Below are 22,716 nucleotides of genomic sequence, written 5' to 3' on the forward strand. Positions count from 1 at the left end.
TGCTGCTTTGTGATCTGACACCCACCAGTGTCTTCTTATATATACACCCATGTATATTTTATACCATTTTAATTGTATTCTTTTACATTATTAAATATGTGGTTTTTCATGTGACCTGCTTCTCTCATATATGACCAAGTTAGCGCTTCAATTCTTTTCTTTGTATACATTTGTGGTTCACATGAAAAACTGATACCACCTTAGGAAAGAATTGGGAACGAGTCCTCAATTCCGCCCTATCCATATAAAAAAATTAGATAAGGGCTTTTGCATGATAAAGCCGCTAATTTTGATACACGCCTGGCCGACGCCAAGGCCAACAGCATGACCACTTTCCACGTGAGGTATTTTAGCTCCACGGATTTAAGTGGCTCAACCCAATGCGACTTCAGGAAATCCAACACCACGTTGAGATCCCACGGTGCCACTGGAGGCACAAACGGGGGCTGACTATGCAGCACTCCCTTAACAAAAGTCTGAACTTCAGGCAGTGAAGTCAGTTCTATTTTGGAAGAAAATCGATAGAGCCGAAATCTGGACCTTAATGGAACCCAATTTTAGGCCCATAGTCACCCCTGACTGTAGGAAGAGCAGAAATCGACCTAGCTGAAATTCCTCCGTTGGGGCCTTCCTGGCCTCACAGCACGCAACATATTTCCGCCATATGCGGTGATAATGGTTTGCGTTCACTTCTTTCCTAGCTTTAATTAGCGTAGGGATAACTTCCTCCGGAATGCCCTTTTCCTTCAGGATCCGGCGTTCAACCGCCATGCCGTCAAACGCAGCCGCGGTACGTCTTGGAACAGACAGGCCCCCTGCTGCAGCAGGTCCTGTCTGAGCGGCAGAGGCCATGGGTCCTCTGAGATCATTTCTTGGAGTTCTGGGTACCAAGCTCTTCTTGGCCAATCCGGAACAATGAGTATAGTTCTTACTCCTCTCCTTATTATTCTCATTACCCTGGGTATGAGAGGCAGAGAAGGGAACACATACACCGACTGGTACACCCACGGTGTTACCAGAGCATCCACAGCTATCGACTGAGGGTCCCTTGACCTGGCGCAATATCTTTTTAGCTTTTTGTTGAGGCGGGACGCCATCATGTCCACCTGTGGCCTTTCCCAACGGTGTACCATCATTTGGAAGACTTCTGGATGAAGTCCCCACTCTCCCGGGTGGAGGTCGTGTCTGCTGAGAAAGTCTGCTTCCCAGTTGTCCACTCCGGGAACGAACACTGCTGACAGTGCAACCCATGATTTTCCGCCCATCGGAGAATCCTTGTGGCTTCTGCCATCGTCATCCTGCTTCTTGTGCCGCCCTGTCGGTTTACATGAGCGACCGCCGTGATGTTGTCTGACTGGATTAGCACCGGCCGGTGTTGAAGCAGGGGTCTAGCCTGACTTAGGGCATTGTAAATGGCCCTTAGTTCCAGAATATTTTTGTGTAGGGAAGTCTCCTGACGTGTCCATAGTCCTTGGAAGTTTCTTCCCTGTGTGACTGCCCCCCAGCCTCGAAGGCTGGCATCCGTGGTCACCAGGACCCAGTCCTGTATGCCGAATCTGCGGCCCTCTAGAAGATGAGCACTCTGCAGCCACCACAACAGCGACACCCTGGCCCCTGGAGACAGGGTTATCCGCCGATGCATCTGAAGATGCGACGTGGACTACTTGTCCAACGGATCCTACTGGAAGATCCTTGCATGGGACCTGGCGAATGGAATTTCTTCGTAAGAAGCTACCATCTTTCCCAGGGCTCGCGTGCATTGATGCACCGACACCTGTATTTGTATTAGGAGGTCTCTGTCTAGAGACGACAACTCCTTGGACTTCTCCTCCGGGAGAAACCCTTTTTATCCTGTTCTGTGTCCAGAACCATACCCAGGAACAGTAGACGCATCGTAGGAACCAGCTGCGACTTTGGAATATTCAGAATCCAGCCGTGCTGTTGTAACACTTCCCGAGATAGTGCTACTCCGACGAACAACCGCTCCCTGGACATTGCCTTTATAAGGAGATCGTCCAAGTACGGGATAATTATTTCGGCCATTACCTTGGTAAATACCCTCGGTGCCGGGGACAGACCAACGGCAACGTCTGGAATTGGTAATGACAATCCTGTACCACAATTTTGAGGTACTCCTGGTGAGTAGGGTAAATAGGGACATGCAGGTAAGCATCCTTGATGTCCAGTGATACCATGAAATTCTCCAGGCTTGCAATAATCGCCCTGAGCGATTCCATTTTGAACTTGAACCTTCGTATATAAGTGTTCAAGGATTTAAATTTTAGAATGTGTCTCACCGAACCGTCTGGTTTCGGTACCACAAACATTTTGGAATAGTAACCCCGGCCTTGTTGAAGGAGGGGTACCTTGATTTCACCTGCTGGAAGTACAGCTTGTGAATTGCCGCCAGTACTACCTCCCTTTCTCCGAGGGCAGCAGGCAAGGCTGATGTGAGGTAACGGCGAGGGGGAGTCGCCTCGAACTCCAGCTTGTATCCCTGTGATAATACTTGCAGAACCTAGGGATCCACCTGTGGGCAAGCCCACTGGTCCCTGAAGTTCCCGAGACGCGCCCCCACCACACCTGTCTCCACCTGTGGAGCCCCAGCGTCATGCGGTGGACTCAGAGGAAGCGGGGGAAGATTTTTGATCCTGGGAACTGGCTGTCTGGTGCAGCTTTTTCCTTCTTCCCTTGTCTCTGTGCAGAAAGGAAGCGCCTTTGACCCGCTTGCTTTTCTGAAGCCGAAAGGACTGTACCTGAAAATACGGTGCTTTCTTAGGCTGTGAGGAAACCTGAGGTAAAAAATTTTCTTCCCAGCTGTTGCTGTGGATACGAGGTCCCAGAGACCATCCCCAAACAATTCCTCACCCTTATAAGGCAGAATCTTCATGTGCCTTTTAAAGGCAGCATCACCTGTCCACTGCCGGGTCTCTAATACCCTCCTGGCAGAATGGACATTGCATTAATTCTGGATGCCAGCCGGCAAATATCCCTCTGTGCATCCCTCATATATAAGACGACGTCTTTAATATGCTCTATGTTAGCAAAATATTATCCCTGTCTAGGGTATTAATATTATCTGACAGGGTATCAGACCACGCTGCAGCAGCACTATTTATGCTGAGGCAATTGCAGGTCTCAGTATAGTACCTGAGTGTGTATATACAGACTTCAGGATAGCCTCCTGCTTTTTATCAGCAGGCTCCTTCAAAGTGGCCGTATCCCAAGACGGCAGTGCCACCTTTTTTGACAAACGTGTGAGCGCCTTATCCACCCTAGGGGATATCTCCCAACGTGACCTATCCTCTGGCGGGAAAGGGTACGCCAGCAGTAACTTTTTAGAAATTACCAGTTTCTTATCGGGGGAACCCACGCTTCTTTACACACTTCATTCACTCATCTGATGGGGGAACAAAACACTGGCTGCTTTTTCTCCCCAAACATACAACCCCTTTTATGTGGTACTTGGGTTCATGTCAGAAATGTGTAACACATTTTTCATTGCCGAGATCATGCAACGGATGTTCCTAGTGGATTGTGTATATGTCTCAACATCGTCGACACTGGAGTCAGACTCCGTGTCGACCTCTGTGTCTGCCATCTGAGGTAACGGGCGTTTTTTTGAGCCCCTGATGGCCTTTGATACGCCTGGGCAGGCGCGGGCTGAGAAGCCGGCTGTCCTACAGCTGTTACGTCATCCAGCCTTTTATGTAAGGAGTTGACATTGTCGGTTAATACCTTCCACCTATCCATCCACTCTGGTGTCGGCCCCACAGGGGGCGACATCCCATTTATCGGCCTCTGCTCCGCCTCCACGTAACCTTCCTCATCCAACATGTCGACACAGCCGTACCGACACACCGCACACACACAGGGAATGCTCTGACTGAGGACAGGACCCCACAAAGTCCTTTGGGGAGACAGAGAGAGAGTATGCCAGCACACACCAGAGTGCTATATAATGCAGGGATTAACACTATAACTGAGTGATTTTTCCCCCAATAGCTGCTTGTATACACATATTGCGCCTAAATTTAGTGCCCCCCCTCTCTTTTTAACCCTTTGAGCCTGAAAACTACAGGGGAGAGCTTGGGGAGCTGTCTTCCAGCTGCACTGTGAAGAAAAAATGGCGCCAGTGTGCTAAGGGAGATAGCCCCGCCCCTTTTTCGGCTGACTTTTCTCCCGCTTTTTTCATGGATTCTGGCAGGGGTAATTTATCACATATATAGCCCTGGGACTATATATTGTGATGATTTGCCAGCCAAGGTGTAATATTGCCCTCAGGGCGCCCCCCCCCCCCCCGACCCCCCCCCCCCCCAGCGCCCTGCACCCATCAGTGACCGGAGTGTGAGGTGTGCATGAGGAGCAATGGCGCACAGCTGCAGTGCTGTGCGCTACCTTGTTGAAGTCGGAAGTCTTCTGCCGCCGATTTTCCGGAACACTTCTTGCTTCTGGCTCTGTAAGGGGGCCGGCGGCGCCAGAGCCGTCTTAACAGCAGTGTAGGCCCCTGGGCACAGCAATGCACTGGGCCCCCTACCCATCCTCCAGCAGTACGGGTGGGGGTGCTATCAGCGGCAGCATTGATGTCCGGCGGGCGGTAGGGGCTGTTCTATCTTCCGCTCAGCATGTAGGACTTGGAGCAGTAATTTCTCTAATTACTCCTTTACTGCACAGATGGGGCTAAACTGTATAATGGGGCATTGGGCTGAATGAAGAAGTCCTGGTACATGACTTCCAGGGTGGTAGGGGGTGTTTAATACATAGGGGAGGGGTGGCTAGTGGAGTGGGCTTAATATTTATAATTTTCCAGTGGGAGGGCAGCTTGCTTGACTGCAGATATCTCAAGTTCTTGAAAATATATTTCTTAGCTTTGAATGGGATAAAAAAACTAGAGAGTCCCACCTTTCAGAAGGTTCTGGGGACTTGGGGATCAGAGTTCAGGAGCCAGAGCAATTCACCAATGAAAATATAAAACTGCATACCAGGAGTGTGGAGCTGGAGCAGGGACCAGCTGCTTGAAGGCTGATATCTCTGGTTCTGGGCATAGTAGAGACAAGCTTCCAGTGTCCACCAAAAGGGGAGAGTCACAGCTTTTGGTTTATACCCTCAGAAATACTCTAAGTCAGACAGAACCCGAGAACTCAGGCTGGGAAGAGCAATTTACAGGCTTGGATGCAGAGCCGGCCCTAGCCAATTTGAGGCCCTAGGCAAAATTTTGTCTGGTGCCCCCTAGCTCCGCCGCTAGTTCTGCATCTGTACCTGCAACACTCAGGTAGTGGGGCCCACCGGGGGGTTACCCTGTGGGCCAGTTCAACTCTGCACAATGCCACACAGTAATTACCATAATACATATAATTCCACACAGTAAAGGAACCTTACACATATGCCCCACATTAGTAATGCCCATAATACACATAATGCCACACAGTAATGCACCTTACACATATGCCCCACATTAGTAATGCCCATAATACACATATACTGCCACACTTTCTGGTTATACAAAAAGATCAGTATCAAACATGTAGAAACTGTCCATTCTCTTCACTATTCAGTGTGTTTGCTGGTGTCTGTTACTCCCGTTAACTGCATGCCCTTTACTTTATACTGTGGGAGTGATATGCTCTGCCCTCCAGTCTGATGTGTCCGAAAGTCACGCTGCACTGATGTTTCATATAGAAATAGCACAACGCAACTTGCTGACCACGTTACAGTGCTAGATGGCAGGGGAATTTGGACTGACTAGGAAATAAAGTCTGGGGAGAACACTGCCCATGTTATGTCCCTGCAGACACCTGGGGTTTGCACAGGGATAAGGGACACACACAGGATGGCAGGGTCCCCCTCCCCCATGTGCACAAGCAGTATAGGTGATGTCAGGTTTCTATGAAGCATTCTTCCAAAATACACGTGTTATCATAAGAAGCCATCCAGTAATAACCTTATATAGTCATTGAAAATGTCACAGGTCCAGGAATTGCATTTACTGGGCTTCTGCTGTCTGTCTGAGGTCTCACAAGTCAGGGGCATTCAAGCATGTCAGAGGAAGTTTAAGGCACAGTGTGCATTTTTTTTGACAAATGTAAACAGCAGTGTATACAAGTACTGATTGAATACATTTGGAAAGTAACAGTTAGTTTGCGGACTGTCCCTCTCAGCATGAGATGCTGCAGGGACATGCTTGGATGCCCCTAGACATGCTTGAATGCCCTAGGCAAATGCCTAGCCTGCCTATAGCTAAGGCCGGCTCTGCTTGGATGGGGACCACTGCTTTCAAGTCAGATATCTCCAGTTCCCCCGGGCTGATTTTAAAAAATCTGGTACCCCTGGAAAGAGGAGACCCTCAGCTATCAGCCTAGGGTCCTTATTCTCTTGGGGCCCTTGGGAAAGAGCCCATTGAGCCCATACGAAAAGACGGCCCTGGGCGGCGCGGCTCCGGGACCGAACATCGAGGTCGGGTCCTGTGGTCGATCCTTCTGGAGCTAATGGTGTCCAGTAGCCTAAGAAGCCCAAGCTACCACCAGTTAGGTAGGTTCGCTTCTTCTCCCCTTAGTCCCTCGCTGCAGTGAGTCTGTTGCCAGCAGATCTCACTGTAAAATAAAAAACCTAAAATATACTTTCTTTCTAGGAGCTCAGGAGAGCCCCTAGTGTGCATCCAGCTCAGCCGGGCACAAGATTCTAACTGAGGTCTGGAGGAGGGTCATAGTGGGAGGAGCCAGTGCACACCAGGTAGTCCTAAAGCTTTCTTTAGTTGTGCCCAGTCTCCTGCGGAGCGGCTATTCCCCATGGTCCTTACGGAGTCCCAGCATCCACTTAGGACGTCAGAGAAATAAAGAATCAGCGAAAAGTCATATAGGCCAGGACAGGTAGCAGCAAGGTGTGTGTTAGTTACATCAGTAAAAGCCCTCAAACATTGACTCCCGGTGGGTTGGCCTCAACAGGCCATCAAGTGGCTGCGGGTAACCCGACTAACATCTCCAGCAGCAGGCAGCAGGGCCTCCATGTCGTGAGAGGGTTAGACATTATATGCTATTGCAGATGAAACCGGACACCAACAGGGGTCAATAGCATAGAATGGTAATCCGTAACCCACCACCACCATTCAGTGTGCAAGATAAACAAGGGGTGGTATCTTCAGAAGTACCAAACTTCCCATGCCTGAGATAGCAGCTGGAAAGGGCGAAAAGTTCCCTAGGTAGCCTGAACAGGGATAGTAATAAGAGACAATGCTATGGGGTGTGAGGTGTTACAGAGGCTGGAGAACATTTGTGAGTTACCTGTGTGTCCCCTGAGTGCAGCAGTAGTATACTGTTGGTATTGTGTGAGCCGGCCGATGTCTGGAAAACTAATAATGTATCAGCCCCAGGTTTGCAGCAGGGAGGGCCACAACTAAATCTCACAGCAGTAGGAAGGATCAGGGTGGCAGAGAGAGAAACTAAGGAGCTGGAGACTCACCAGGTCCCCTAACTTAAATGAGTGTGGCCCCCAGCAGCAGTGCTCCTCAGAAGCGCCGGTCCCCTAGTGCGCTGTGGCTGCACGCAGAGTGGGGGGAATCCAAGATGGTGGGTGGCACTCTGTTCCGGTGGCCAAACAGCCGGCGGCTCCGGCAATGCAGCTCAGCGTGCACAGGAGGCCGGACACAGCAAAGGCAGGGGTTACACGGTCGGGCGCCGCCAGGTCAAGGTGTAGCTGCAGGAAGATGGGCACCTCTGGACTTCACGAAGCCTGGGCGGATCCGCAATCCAGGTCCCGGTTCAGACTTATTAGGAAGCCTGGCAAAGGGTAAAAGGACGTGTGGTGTAACAGGGGAAGCTAGAAATTACAATTCGGGCCCATAGCTCCTCCACCACACTGTCGCTCAGAATGGCTGCCAAGCCACGCCCCCACACCCTTATATTTTTTACAGCATACAGGACAGAACCAGCACCCCTGTATTTTTACAGCATACAGGACAGGGCCAGCACCCCGGTATTTTAACAACACCCCTGTAATTTTACAGCATACAAGACAGGACCAGTATACCTTTATTTTAACAACAGAACCCCTGTATTTTTACAGCATACAGGACAGGGCCAGTGTACATTTATTTTCACATCACCCCTATATTTTTACAGCATAAAAGACAGGGCCAGTGTACCTTTATTTTCACAGCACCCTTGTAATTTTACAGAATACAAGACAGGGCCAGTGTACCTTTACCACACCCATGTATTTTGTACAGGACAGCAACACCCCTAACAGCACAAGACACCACAGTGACAGGATAGCACCCCTAAAGAGCACACACTGACCCCACCACAGAGAGACAGAGGTCTGTCTCCCTCACTCTCCAAGTCCGGAGTAAAAATGGCGGCAATGGTGGTCATTCCGAGTTGTTCGCTCTCTAGCTACTTTTAGCAGCAATGCAAACGCAAAGCCGCCGCCCTCTGGGAGTATACGTATCTTAGCATAGCAGAATTGCTAACAAAAGATTAGCAATTCTGCTATTAAGTATTTCCTTGCAGTTTCTGAGTAGCTCCAGACCTACTCCTAGATTGCGATCACCTCAGTCCGTTTAGTTCCTGGTTTGACGTCACAAACACGCCCAGCGTCTGGCCAGCCACTCCCCCGTTTCTCCAGCCACTCCTGCGTTTTCTGCTGGCACGCCTGCGTTTTTTAGCACACTCCCAGAAAACGCTGTTACCACCCAGAAACACCCACTTCCTGTCAATAATTCTCCGACCAACAGAGCGACTGAAAAGCTTTGTTCGCCCATGAGTAAAATAGCATAGTTTTGTTTGAAATTGCTTAGCGCGTGCGCCCTGCGGTGCATACGCATGCGCAGAACTGCCGAATTTTAGCCTATTAGCAATTCTGCAAAAATTGCAGCGAGCGAACAACTCGGAATGACTACCAATGTGCGGCTCCTTATATGGAATCCAAAACCCACAAGAATCCGATAGCGGGATGATGACATTTTGCCTCTTTCTCGGATCCGAGTCTGGCGGGAAGTCCCGAATTGTGAAGTTTGGCGGGGAAGGGCGGGGGTCTTTGGGGGGGGATTCGGATCTCTGAGATCCAAACCCACTCATCATATATATATATATATATATATATATATATATATAATTTTTTTTTGTCAATCCACATTACCCCATTAACCACCTTGGAACATCCTCCCTTACATGTCACTTGCAGTGCATTCATCATAAGTCATTGTCAAGTTCAGAAACTTTGGCGTAATTAACTAATAGCGTAAGCTGTCAACTGACACCTAAATAATGTGGTTTTGTATGTTTGAATATTATTTCTCTGTGAGGGTGAGGATGTAAACACTGAAGGGGTGGGGGGGGGGGAATATGAGGATGAGGACGACATCTTGTTGCCACTGTAGAGCCAGTTTGTGCAAGGAGAGATTAACTGCTTCTTTTTTTCGTGGGGGCCCAAACAAACCAATAATTTCAGCCACAGTCGTGTGCCAGACCCAGTCGCTGTAATGATTGGTTTGTTAAATTGTGCATGTCTTGTTTATACAACATAAGTGTGGGTGGGAGGGCCCAAGGACAGTTCCATCTTGCACCTCTTTCTCTTTTTGCATTATGTGCTCTTTGGGGCCTAGTTTTTGAAAGTGCTATCCTGTTTGACACTGCAGTGCCACTCCTAGATGGGCCAGGTGTTTGTACCGCCCACTTGTGTCGCTTAGCTAAGTCCCCCTGCGACCTCGGTGCAACCTTTTGGCCTAAAAACAATTTCTGCAGCGGGGTACACTGGGGTTCCACAGGGATAACATCGGGGTGTAGAGTTGAATCTTGATCCGAGGCACCAACAGGCTAAAAGCTTTGACTGTTCCCAAGATGCACAGCGCCGCCTCCTCTATAACCCCACCTCCGTGCACAGGAGCTCAGTTTGTAAGTTGGTTCCTGCAGTGCACCTCTTTCTTCAATTGAAAAGAGCTTTCAATTGAAGAAAGAAGACTTCAGAGCCGCAGCATAGGCACTTAAAAGTGCTGTGTCTTACCTCCCAGTGACACTGTACACTCCCGCGCCCTGGTTGCCGGGTAACTACAGCGCTGGCTTGGACACTGTGGCCGTGCAGGGACCCCATTTTTAGTAATAATCCATTTCTATACAACCCGCAGTACCCGGTGGTGAAGTCCAGCAAGGGGATCTGGCTCTGACCTGTAGCCCCTCCCCCAGCCCCAGGGCGCCATTTACTGCTAATGTTCCCGCCCTGGAACTGCATCTCTCTCTCTCCCTCACTCCCTGTCAGCGTTTTGGAGTCATTACACACAGCTGCGCTGATCTGGGACTGCTGGGCAATGCCTCCTCTGTAAAGCCGCCTGCATCATCAGCGCTGTGCATTTACAGGACACTTAAGTATTCTACATGTCTTTAGACAGTGGTGGTCATTCCGAGTTGATCGCTCGCAAGCTGCTTTTAGCAGCTTTGCACACGCTAAGCCGCCGCCTACTGGGAGTGAATCTTAGCATAGTAGATTTGCGAACGAAAGATTAGCAGATTTGCGAATAGACAGTTCTTAGCAGTTTCTGAGTAGCTCGAGACTTACTCTGCCACTGCGATCAGTTCAGTCAGTTTCGTTCCTGGTTTTACGTCACAAACACACCCAGCGTTCACCCAGACACTCCCCCGTTTCTCCAGCCACTCCCGCGTTTTTCCCAGAAACGGCAGCGTTTTTTCGCACACACCCATAAAACGGCCAGTTTCCGCCCAGAAACACCCACTTCCTGTCAATCACACTACGATCACCAGAACGAAGAAAAAACCTTGTAATGCCGTGAGTAAAATACCAAACTTCTTAGCAAATTTACTTGGCGCAGTCGCACTGCGGACATTGCGCATGCGCATTAGCGACTAATCTCTCCGTTGCGAAAAAAAAAAATAACGAGCGATCAACTCGGAATGACCACCAGTGTTAGTTAAGAACAATTGCACTTTGTCAGGGATATTTAGTACAAATACCATGTGATATACACACAGGCCCTCATTCCGAGTTGTTCGCTCGGTATTTTTCATCGCATCGCAGTGAAAATCCGCTTAGTACGCATGCGCAATGTTCGCACTGCGACTGCGCCAAGTAACTTTACTATGAAGAAAGTATTTTTACTCACGGCTTTTTCTTCGCTCCGGCGATCGTAATGTGATTGACAGGAAATGGGTGTTACTGGGCGGATACACGGCGTTTCAGGGGCGTGTGGCTGAAAACGCTACCGTTTCCGGAAAAAACGCAGGAGTGGCCGGGGAAACGGTGGGAGTGCCTGGGCGAACGCTGGGTGTGTTTGTGACGTCAACCAGGAACGACAAGCACTGAAATGATCGCACAGGCAGAGTAAGTCTGGAGCTACTCTGAAACTGCTAACTCGTTTGTAATCGCAATATTGCGCGTACGTCGGTCGCAATTTTAAGAAGCTAAGATTCACTCCCAGTAGGCGGCGGCTTAGCGTGTGTAACTCTGCTACATTCGCCTTGCGAGCGAACAACTCGGAATGAGGGCCACAGTCTTTACTGTGCATTGTTATATCTATATACCTAATTAGCTTTACTTGTGTAGTGCAGGTACTACAGTATTGCTAGTCCAGTGCAGTTTTATTGTTATTTGTGATAATTTCTGCATTGTACATGTGACTGTGTGTGTGCCAATAGCTGCTGTGTGATTTGCATTCAGTGTATCTCACATCTACTGCTATCCCTGTATTCTGTACCCTGAGGGGGGCTCTATGCGTCAGGGTTTTCATGTAATATAGTGGTTATCCCAGGATATACTCTTTTGGTATTTTCTCTGTGTATTATAGTCACTCTATCTGGGGGTATTTTTGTTAGGTACTTTGGCCCTCATTCCGAGTTGTTCGCTCGCTAGCTGCTTTTAGCAGCAGTGCAAACGCTAAGCCGCCGCCCTCTGGGAGTGTATCTTAGCTTAGCAGAAGTGTGATCGAAAGGTTAGCAGATTTGCTCGAAAATCTTTTCCTGCATGTTCTGAGTAGCTCCAGACCTACTCCTAGATTGCGATCACTGCAGACTGTTTAGTTCCTGGTTTGACGTCACAAACACGCCCTGCGTTCGGCCAGCCACTCCCCCGTTTCTCCAGCCACTTCTGCGTTTTAGCCAGACACGCCTGCGTTTTTTAGCACACTCCCGGAAAACGGTCAGTTTCCGCCCAGAAAAACCCACTTCCTGTCAATCACTCACCGATCAGCAGAGCGACTGGAAAGCGTCGCTCGGCCCTGTGTAAAATTGCATAGTTTTGTGTGAAATTACTTCGCGTGTGCGCCCTGCGGCCCAAACGCATGCGCAGATCAGCCGATTTTTAGCCTGATCGCTATGCTGCAAAAAACGTCAGCGAGCGAACAACTCGGAATGAGGGCCTTTGTCTGCTTATATTTTACTGTTCCACCCTAAGGTAAAGCTTTCATATAATGTCAGCTCATCAGGGTGAGGGTTCTGTGGCTGACCCTGCGTCCTTCAGTGTTCATGCCATGGATGTCTCTGTGGAAAATATTGCAGCTGAGGGTTCAAGTGCTGGGGGCTTTGTACCCCTCAGTCAATCTACTACAGCGGGGGCAAATACTGACCCGCCGTGGGCTACATTTTCTAATTTACTGACTACGCTGGTAACTAGACTTGCGCCCCCTATGGGACCTCCTGTGCTATTACAGCCACATATTGTCCCTGCTGTTAATCCACCATGGGCAGATACTCTGTCCTCTCAGTTACAGCGATTAAATCAGTCTTTGGCCAAGCAAAATCCTAACCCTCACCCGCCTAAGACCAAGGGGTCATCTAAGTGGGCCATTACGTCCTCTCAATCCACACATGTTACAGACACTTCTTCTGATGAAGATGGCGCATATACTGATCCCTCAGACACTAATCCAGATGCTTCTGATGGGGACTCCCTGACCCAAGTGGATGTTCCTGACCTCTTAGAGGCTATAAGGCTGATTCTTCAAATTGATGACGATGAAGAACCACCGGCTCCCTCTAAGAAACCAGATAAGTTCAAGCGTCAGAAGGTTACTAAGTTAGTTTTACCACATTCTGACCATTTAGTTGACATACGTCAGGAATCCTGGGAATATCCAGGAAAGAAATTCTCTCTGTCTAAGAAGATGCTAGCTCGCTATCCCCTTGCTGCAGAGTTAAGCAAAAATAGGGAAACGCCGCCACCGGTGGACTCACAGGTCGCACGTCTGGTGGTATCATCTGCTCTGCCTGTCACTGCCGTCACCTCTCTGAAGGAACCGACGGATAAGCGTGTCGAGGGTTGCTTGAAGTCCATTTATACTCTGGCTGGATCTGTGCATAGGCCTACTATTGCGGCCTCTTGGGCTGCTAAAGCTATAGAGGCCTGGGTTCAGGAAGTTGAAGCGGAGCTACCGTTAAATTTTCCTGATAATGCAAAACAGTGTCTTTCGTACATTGTTACAGCCTCTCATTATATTCAGAGGCGGCATCAGATGCAGGTGTCCTAGCGGCCAAGGCATCTACCACATCTATTCTGGCTCACCGGATCCTCTGGTTGCGGTCCTGGTCAGTAGATCTGGACTCGAAAAAGACCTTGGAGGGAATCTCTTTTAAGGGGAACATTCTTTTTGGGGAAGATCTCAACAAGATTGTCGCTAACTTAGCGTCTGCTAAGACTGCATGTCTGCCTACTGCACTACTCTTTCAGCCACGAAGGCTAAGAGTACTTCCTTTCGTTCCTTTCGACCTCCAGGTAAAGCAAAGGGTCAGGCGTACCCGAAACAGGCATGCACTTCCAAATCCACTAAGCCTAAACCTAAACGTGCCTGGGCTGCCAGTCAGCCTGCTGCCAAAACAGACAAGCCTGCTGCATGACGGGGCGAGCCCAGAGCCGGATTAAGTCGCTGGGGGGCCCGGGGTACTTAAAACAGTGGGGCCCCTATTCAAGAGAGGAGGAGGAGGACCGGGGGGGGGGGGGATGTCACTCACATACCATCCAGTGAACGAATTGCGCTCCCGTCCCCGCCAACCCCACAGACAGCAGAGCGACGGATCAGCTCTCCAATCATGTATGAATGAAGCAGCCTGCCGCTCAGCCATTGGGGCAGCCTACTTCACTCATACGTTATTGGACAGCTGAGCCGTCCGTGCATTTCACAGTTTTTTGGTCTATTCGACCCCCCAAAAAAAGGCATGGAGAAAACGGTGCAAAACACTGTCGAATACTCCCGCTATTGGCTACCAAACGGTCGAATTAGTGCCGATTTTCCGACTGTCGGAAAACTCGGCACTAATTGAATATCCCCCTATGCCTCAGACATGGGCACACTAGTCATGAGCATGGCTATATCTGTAGATATTGATATATGTACTGTATACACACACATAGTAAAACACACACATTAGAATACATATATACACACACACCCATAGAGAAAAAACACCCACACCTACAGCTAAACACACATAGCAAAACACATATATACACACAAACACACACCCATAGGAAAACACATACACACACTAAACACCAATAGCAAAACACATACCCATAGGAAAACAGATATACACATATACACACCCATAGCAAAACAAACACACACACAGCTAAACATACACACACAGCTAAACATACACACACAGTCAGCAAAACACACACACCCTTGTATTTACAGTACATGTGTTTTCTTTATTCACAACTTACTTTGCGGCACTTCCTGGCTCTGGCTCCGGCAAGGCTCTTCACTGCAGGGGCTGAGTGCTGACGTCTCCAGTGCACATACAGCTGCCCTGTCAGTGACTCTCCCTCCTCCCTCCCCCTTCTCCCAGCATGCAGTGTGGACAACACACAGTAACAGAGCCAGCTGGAAACTGATAGCTGCTGCTGCAGCAGCGCGGTGCCGAGTTGAAGGGTGATGAGATCACCCTTCTCACTCACTGGCACCGTGTTCCGTGTGCAGACTACCTTCTTTGACAGGGCCCACGGCGCAGCGGCAGGCAACGTGTAATGAGTCAGGCTGTCTCATTACACTGCTGCTGGCTGTTGGCCCCTTCATAGTGCTGGGCCTCTCTGCATTGCACTGGCTGCCCTGGCGCAAGTTCCGCTGCTGGTGGTGTGGCAGGGGGCCCTTTTGGGAAGGGGGGCCCGGGGGTACGTATCCCCGGGACCCCCCCCCCCCTTAATCCGGCTCTGGGCGGGCCTCCATCAGGGGGGGAGGCCGACTTCTACGTTTTGCTCAGGTATGGTTACAGACCACTTCGGACGCCTGGGTTAGGGAAGTCGTCACTCATGGATACGCCATCTCTTTCAAGAAACGTCCCCCTCGTCAGTTTTGCTTAACAAACATCCCTTCGGAGCCGGTAAAAGAAAAAAACTCTTCATCTGGTGGTACAATCCCTCCTGGATACGGGAGTGGTAGTGCTGGTGTCTCTGGCACAGAGAGGCAGGGGGTACTATTCAACGCTGTTCCTAGTCCCGAAACCGAATGCATCTTCCCGGCCCATTCTCAACCTAAAGTTTCTGAACAAATTTGTGAAAGTTTCCAAATTCCGTATGGAAACTCTTCACTCTATTGTTCTGGCCCTGAAGCCCAAGGACTACATGGTATCCCTGGATATACAGGATGCTTACCTACATATACCTATTGCAGTGTTGCATCAGCAATACCTGCGGTTTGCTATTGACAACCTACATTTTCAATTCCAGGCCTTGCCTTTTGGTCGGACCTCGGCTCCTCGAGTTTTCACCAAGGTCATGGCGGTCTTGACGGCCCTACTCCGCCGTCAGTGTATCAGGATCCTGCCGTACCTGGGCGACTTGTTGATCCTGGCAAACTCCCAAGAGGTTCTCCTCCATCATCTGGAACTGACGGTCCAATTTCTGCAAGCCCACGGGTGGCTCATCAACTGGAAGAAATCATCCCTGGTCCATGCTCAGAGCATGGTGCACCTGGGAGCACTACTGGACAACCACAACCAACGGTTGTTTTTGTCTCCAGAGAAGGTCCTGAATCTTCAGGACAAGATAAGATGCTTCCTCTCTCGCCCACGTGTGTCAATACACTTGGCGATGCAAGTACTAGGCCTCATGGTGTCGGTTTTCGACATGGTGGAGTATGCTCAATTTCATTCCCGCCCTCTGCAGAGGTTAAATCTCTCTGAGTGGGACGGCCTACCTCACTGGATCAGGTCTCACATAATAATCTTGACCTCGGTGGTGCGTCTGTCACTGACTTGGTGGCTGCAGGACCATAAACTGAGCAGGGGTCGTCCATTCTGGATCTCCAACTGGGTACTTCAGACGATGGACGCCAGTCTGCGGGGTTGGGGCGCGGTGTTGGATCAACACTTTCTTCAGGGTCGGTGGACCAGGGAGGAATCTCTCCTCCTGATAAACATTCTGGAATTGTGGGCAGTGTTCAATGCGTTGACACTAGCCCTGCCTCTGGTACAGAACAGGCCTGTTCAGGTACAGTCAGACAACGCCACCATGGTGGCGTACATAAATCATCAAGGCGGCACCCAAAGCCGCAAAGCACTGATGTAAGTGTCAAAGATTCCACGTTGGGCAGAACGCCATCTGCCAGCCATATTGGCAGTGTTCATTCCAGGGGTTCCTAAACTGGGAAGCGGACTTCCTCAGTTGTCAGGACGTACACGCCGGAGAATGGAGCCTTCATCCGGAGGTCTTTCAACTTCTCGTGGAACAGTGGGGTCTACCAGATGTAGACCTGATGGCGTCTCGACACAATCACAAGGTTCCGGTCTTCGGAGCAAGGACAAGGAATCCTCAAGCAGCGTTCGTGGACACACTGGCAATTCCATGGAACTTTCGGCTGCCATACGTGTTCCCTCCGGTGTCACTTCTGCCCAGGGTGATAAGGAAGTTCAAGCAAGTAGGAGGAATACTACTTCTAATCGCTCCGGCGTGGACCAGATGGTATTGGTTCTCAGACTTGTAGGGTCTATCGATAGAGCGTCCTCTTCTGCTTCAGCAGTGCCCAGACCTCCTCGTTCAGGGCCCTTGCGTCTACCAGGATTTGGCCGGCTGGCTTTGACGGTGTGGCTCTTGAAGCTTCCGTACTAAGGACCAAAGGTTTTTCTGAGGCGGTCATTCAAACTATGTTAAAGGCCCGTAAGCCGGCTTCTGCTCGGATATATCATAGGGTCTGGAATTCTTATTTTGTTTGGTGTGCAACTAACAATTATGATGCATACAGGTTCAGTACCGCCAAACCCTTGGCTTTTCTGCAACAGGGCCTGGACTTAGGTCCTTGTCTGGCCTCCCTCAAGGTTCATATTTCTGCCTTGTCGGTATGGTTTCAGAGAAAAATTGCGACTCTGCCTGATGTTCATACTTTAACTCGGTGTTTTACGGATTCAACCTCCCTATGTCCCGCCTGTGGCTCTTTGGGATTTGTCAGTTGTTCTGGATGCCTTACAAGAGTCTCCGTTTGAGCCTCTTGAGTCTGTAGACCTTAAATGGCTTACTCTTATGGTCTTGTTTCTGCTGGCTATTGCCTCTGCTAGACGGGTTTCAGACTTGGGTGCCTTGTCCTGTCGGTCACCCTTTCTGATTTTTCACCCTTGTTATCTCCCTAAGGTGGTGTCATCTTTCCACCTTAACCAAGAGATTGTGGTTCCGGCTTTTACCTCTCCAGTTTTATCCTCCAAAGAGCGGTCTTTGGATGTGGTATGGGCTCTCCGTATTTATGTGAAGAGGACAGCTTCTCTTCGGAGATCTGATTCTCTCTTTGTCCTTTTTGGTTTTCACAAACGTGGCTGGCCTGCTAACAAGCAGACCTTGTCCAGATGGATTAGAATGGTGATTGCACATGCTTATGTACAGGCTGGCCTTCCAGCTCCTGCTACCATCAAAGCCCATTCTACTCGGTCTGTTGGACCTTCTTGAGCAGCCCGCCGTGGTGCGACTCTTGAACAATTGTGCAAGGCGGCTACGTGGTCCTCAGTGAACATGTTCATAAGGTTCTGTGCCTTCGATACATCTGCCTCCCAGGATGCCTCCTTTGGACGCCGGGTTCTTGTGCTCGCTACAGTGCATCCCCTCCCATGAGGAACTGCTTTAGAACGTCCCTGATGTTATCCCTGTGGAACCCCAGTGTACCCCTCTGCAGAAAAGGAGATTTATGGTAAGAACTTACCTTTGTTAAATCTCTTTCTGCGAGGTACACTGGGTTCCACAGGACGCCCACCCTGACGCACTTAGCTTCTTTGGGTTCGTGTGGCATTAGCCGCTGATACCTTCTCCTGTCGTGAGAATGTGGTGTATGTGGCTACTAACAGTTGTCGTCTCTTTTACCTGCTACTGCAATGGACTGGTTAACAAAACTGAGCTCCTGTGCACGGAGGCGGGGTTATAGAGAAGGTGGCGCTGTGCATCTTGGGAACAGTCAAAGCTTTTAGCCTGTTGGTGCCTCGGATCAAGATCCAACTCTACACCCCGATGTTATCCCTGTTGAACCCAGTGTACCTCACAGAAAGAGATTTAACAAAGGTATGTTCTTACCATAAATCTCTTTATTGTGAAGTGTTCAGAATAGACTGCAAATGAGTGGAAATGAATGTTATTGAGGTTAATAATACCGTAGGGTCAAAATTACCCCCAAATTCTGTGATTTTAGCTGTTTTTATGTTTTTTCAAAAGACATCCAGATCCAAAACCAAAACCCAAAAGGTTGGTTTTGGCAAAACCAATCTCCAAATCCAAAACCAAAACCCGAAAAGTGCCCGCCGCACATCTCTATAAATAGCCATATACTTAGTAAGGCTAGTTGTTTTGTTAAACTGTAGTTCTGTTCTCTAATGCACATATTGTCCTTTTACTGAATAATACATTGACGTGTTCTGAGCTGAGTTGTGGATTGTTTTCAGACAGGTTTTTCTGAAGCTTTGGACGTATTATTAAACACTTTATTTATGTGCAGAGAACTATGGAAGAAGAGTGGATTCTGAGAACCTTGACGTTTATCGGCTGTGGAGTATCACTGTGCGCACTTTCTGTAACTTTTATTCTCTTTCTTGTTGTTGGGTAAGTACCCCCTTTGTTGTAGCTCTAATAACATTGTGATCATTATTCTGTAAGGCGCCAGTATATCAAACTTGTACAATGTGAAGTGACAAAACAAATGTAACAAAAGCACAATGGAGCTTTAATACGGATAAAGTGTACTGGGGCTGCAGGGGGCCCATCCTATTCTATCGCAAAGATTTACGGGCTGATGTAGAGTTAGCAGCGATAGCCAGGGGCACTGAGAAGGGGGTGGGGGATCTAATTACCTGGTCCGGGGCTTGTTGCGGGGGCACCTACCAGCTGGCCACGTCCCCCATGATCAACTGATCATGGGGGGCATGGCCATGCCTCACGGATTTGCTACAACCTCCCCCCCCCCCCCAGTACTCATGCCCCCTTTCAGCTCTCAACAGCCCTGGCAATTGCACGCATGTCTCTGCCATAAACTTACATTAATTAAAAAATATGCAATTGCGTGTATATGCGAAGTGACAACTACAGCGAAATGTGTGTATCAGTAAACTGTGCACCCAGTATACACCTTGCATGCACAACATACACTGCACCCTAGGAATTTACTATTTTTTTGCTTTGGAAATACCTGTTCGCTATTGTGCTTAAATAATAGTTCAAAAACCACTCTAGTACAGTAGGTCCAATTCCTCATCTCATGTACAACAAACTAAAAGAAAGCTGCTAAAACGGGTGTAGTAGGGTATGTCGGCGGCCAGCATACCGGCGCCGGAATCCCGACCGCCGGCATACCGACAGCTGGGCAAGCGCAAATGAGCCCCTTGCAAGCTCATTTCGCTCGCCGCGCGCCGCGCTATCTATTCTCCCTCCAGGGGGGTCGTGGACCCCCAAGAGGGAGAAAATGTGTTGGTATGCCGGCTGTCGGGATTCCGGCGCCGTTATACTGTGCGTCGGGATCCTGACAGCAGGAAAACTGTAGACCATCCGCTAAAACAAGCACACAAAAATACTAAAATAGGCATGAGCAACAAAGAAAGCATCTATCAGTGTCAACGGTGCATTTATAATCAGCTAATTACAGGAATAGTGGTTCCTTAAAGCCAGTGACCAATATTATTATTATTATTATTATTATTATTATTAGCAGCGTTATCATTGTGTATTTGCACCTTCCCTCAATCAACTGCAAATGTTACGGACATCTGAGGGGGTGTGGTATGGAAGGTCGACAGTAACTAGGTCGACAGTGTCTAGATCAACCACTGTTGGTTGACTGTAAGTAGGTCAACAGGGTTTTAGGTCGACATGGTCTAGGTCGGCAGGTCAAAAGGTCGACATGGAATTTTAATGTTTTTTTGGTGTCGTTTTCTCGACACAGTGACCAGAAACACCAATTAGTGCACCATGTCCCCTCACATGGGGGGTAATTCCAAGTTGATCACAGCAGGAAATTTTTTAGCAGTTGGGCAAAACCATGCGCACTGCAGGGGGGGCAGATATAACATGTGCAGAGAGAGATAGATTTGGGTGTGGTGAGTTCAATCTGCAATCTAAATTGCAGTGTAAAAATAATGCAGACAGTATTTACCCTGCACAGAAACAAAGTAACCCACCCAAATCTAACTCTCTCTGCAAATGTTATATCTGCCCCCCCCCCTGCGGTGCACATGGTTTTGCCCAACTGCTAAAAAATATCCTGCTGCGATCAACTTGGAATTACCCCCATGGCTCGCTTTGCTCGCCATGCTTCGGACAAGGTTACCGTTCCCAATTGTAGTCCAGGTGGATTGTTAAGTATGAAAAAGTTCAAAAAAAGAATTTTTTTTTTAAAAACTCATGTCAACATTTTGACCTGTCGACCTAGAACATGTCGACTTAGAAACCCTGTCGACCTAGTTACTGTCGACCAATAGTGGTCGACCTACACACTGTCGACCTAGTTACTGTTGACCTAGAGACCGGATACCATCTGAGGTGTATAGGTATATGTATACTGTCAGGCTATGTATGCAGGCGCTACACCTCCATCTTCTGCTTTGCATCGGCTGCATGTGACATCATGCAGCCGCCCCGAAAATGGTCTGGATACGTCTGCAATGTCAGGGCCGAAACTAGGAGTTTTGTCACCCGGGGCGAGACATTAACTTGGCGCCCCCCCCCCCCCCCCCGCATTCAATTGTAAGTATATATATATATATATATATATATATATATATATATACTGTATATATCATAAATTCCATAAGGGCAAAGGGGATAGCTAGGCATTTTCACACTTTTTATTTTTAATTTTTAATTTATTTGGGCTACAGATGAAGAAAAAAATAGAATAACTCACACATTGATACATAAAATCACTCCCCTAAACACATACACGCACACATACATTCACTTACATACATACGTACATATAATCACACACCTGTATAAATATATATGGGTCGGGGCTGTTTCGCCAACAGTCAGCACCCCGACACTGGGATCCCAGCCGTAAAATGGTGTCGGCGGGGTGGGGGGCCAGCGCAATGACGGTTCTATTCCCACAGGTTCTACTCCCTCGCCACAGGTTCTATTCCCATCCTATAACAGGGAATAGTCCCTGTTAGTCGGCATGCCAATTGTCGGGATGTTCAGGGGACGGGATGTAGGTGCTGGTATTGTGACCGGCGGTCAGGAGACATAACTACATCCCATACATATATAGTGACACATATACATACAGTGACACACGAGCGCACATACACCTTTTCACATACAGTCACACGCAAGCACACATTCATACACACATACTGTATATAGTAGTCACACACACACATACACTGCCCCTTCCTTGAGTCATACTCACTATTTAGGCTGTGCTGCTGCTCTCTTCTCCTCCTCCTCTCTCCTATGCTGCTGCTGGCATGACACTGTGAACAGTGCCGTTTAGCCCTGCCCCCTTTTTGGACCACAGGGTGCTTCTTTTCCAGTGCAGCACTGCAATGCACTGGCAGGGAGGGAGTGGAGGGGCAGTGGCAAACACAGGATTTGCATGGTTTTTTTTCCAGAACTGGGTGGAGCCAAGCACGGGGGTGGGGACTGAGGTGACCCAGTATGTGCTGGGGCCGCAAAACTAGTGTGTCTGTGTGTGTGTGTGTATATATATATATATACATATATTTATTTTATATCTACACACATATATATATATATATATATATCTATCTATCTACACACATATATATATCTACACACATATATATATCTACACATATCTATCTATCTACACACACATATATATATATATATATATATATACCGTATATATATATACCGTATATATATATATATATATATATATATATATATATATATATATATATAGCATGTGGAATCCTGCACTCACATCAGACAAATAAGCAACAATGAGGTGCTCCCTAGTGGGGATCTCCCTAAATGGGTAGACCCACAGTATTTAAACAAGAGTCCAACAATGTGGAGGTGCACTCGTCGATTTCAAGTAGTCTGCAACTTCATTTTGTTCACAACAACTTTATTTCAGTCGATATTCGGCTCTTTAGGTCGACGTTTCGATCCTCATTCTAGGATCTTTATCAAGACAAGCTTCATTTTATACGTAATATTTTGAAAGCATCATAAATTGATTATTACTCAGAAAATCAATATGCCATGTTCAGACAGTAACAATGCTGTACGGCTAGTCAGGCTTAATTCAAATAGGATTAAGTGTGGTTACTTAAACTCACAATTATGGAG

General features: G+C 48.4%; 1 protein-coding gene across 3 annotated transcripts in view; it reads left to right on the forward strand.

The window, feature by feature from the left end:
- The window catches only part of ADGRD2 (adhesion G protein-coupled receptor D2), a 611,421-nt gene that overhangs the window by 97,026 nt on the left and 491,679 nt on the right, over positions 1-22,716 (forward strand). For all 3 annotated transcript variants that reach the window (XM_063936865.1, XM_063936864.1, XM_063936863.1), the window contains exon 15: positions 18,902-19,005. In XM_063936865.1, the coding sequence (XP_063792935.1) occupies positions 18,902-19,005 (104 nt within the window). The remainder of the gene's footprint in view (positions 1-18,901; positions 19,006-22,716) is intronic.

Source organism: Pseudophryne corroboree, chromosome 8 (genome assembly GCF_028390025.1).
Source record: "Pseudophryne corroboree isolate aPseCor3 chromosome 8, aPseCor3.hap2, whole genome shotgun sequence".
Taxonomy (NCBI): domain Eukaryota; kingdom Metazoa; phylum Chordata; class Amphibia; order Anura; family Myobatrachidae; genus Pseudophryne; species Pseudophryne corroboree.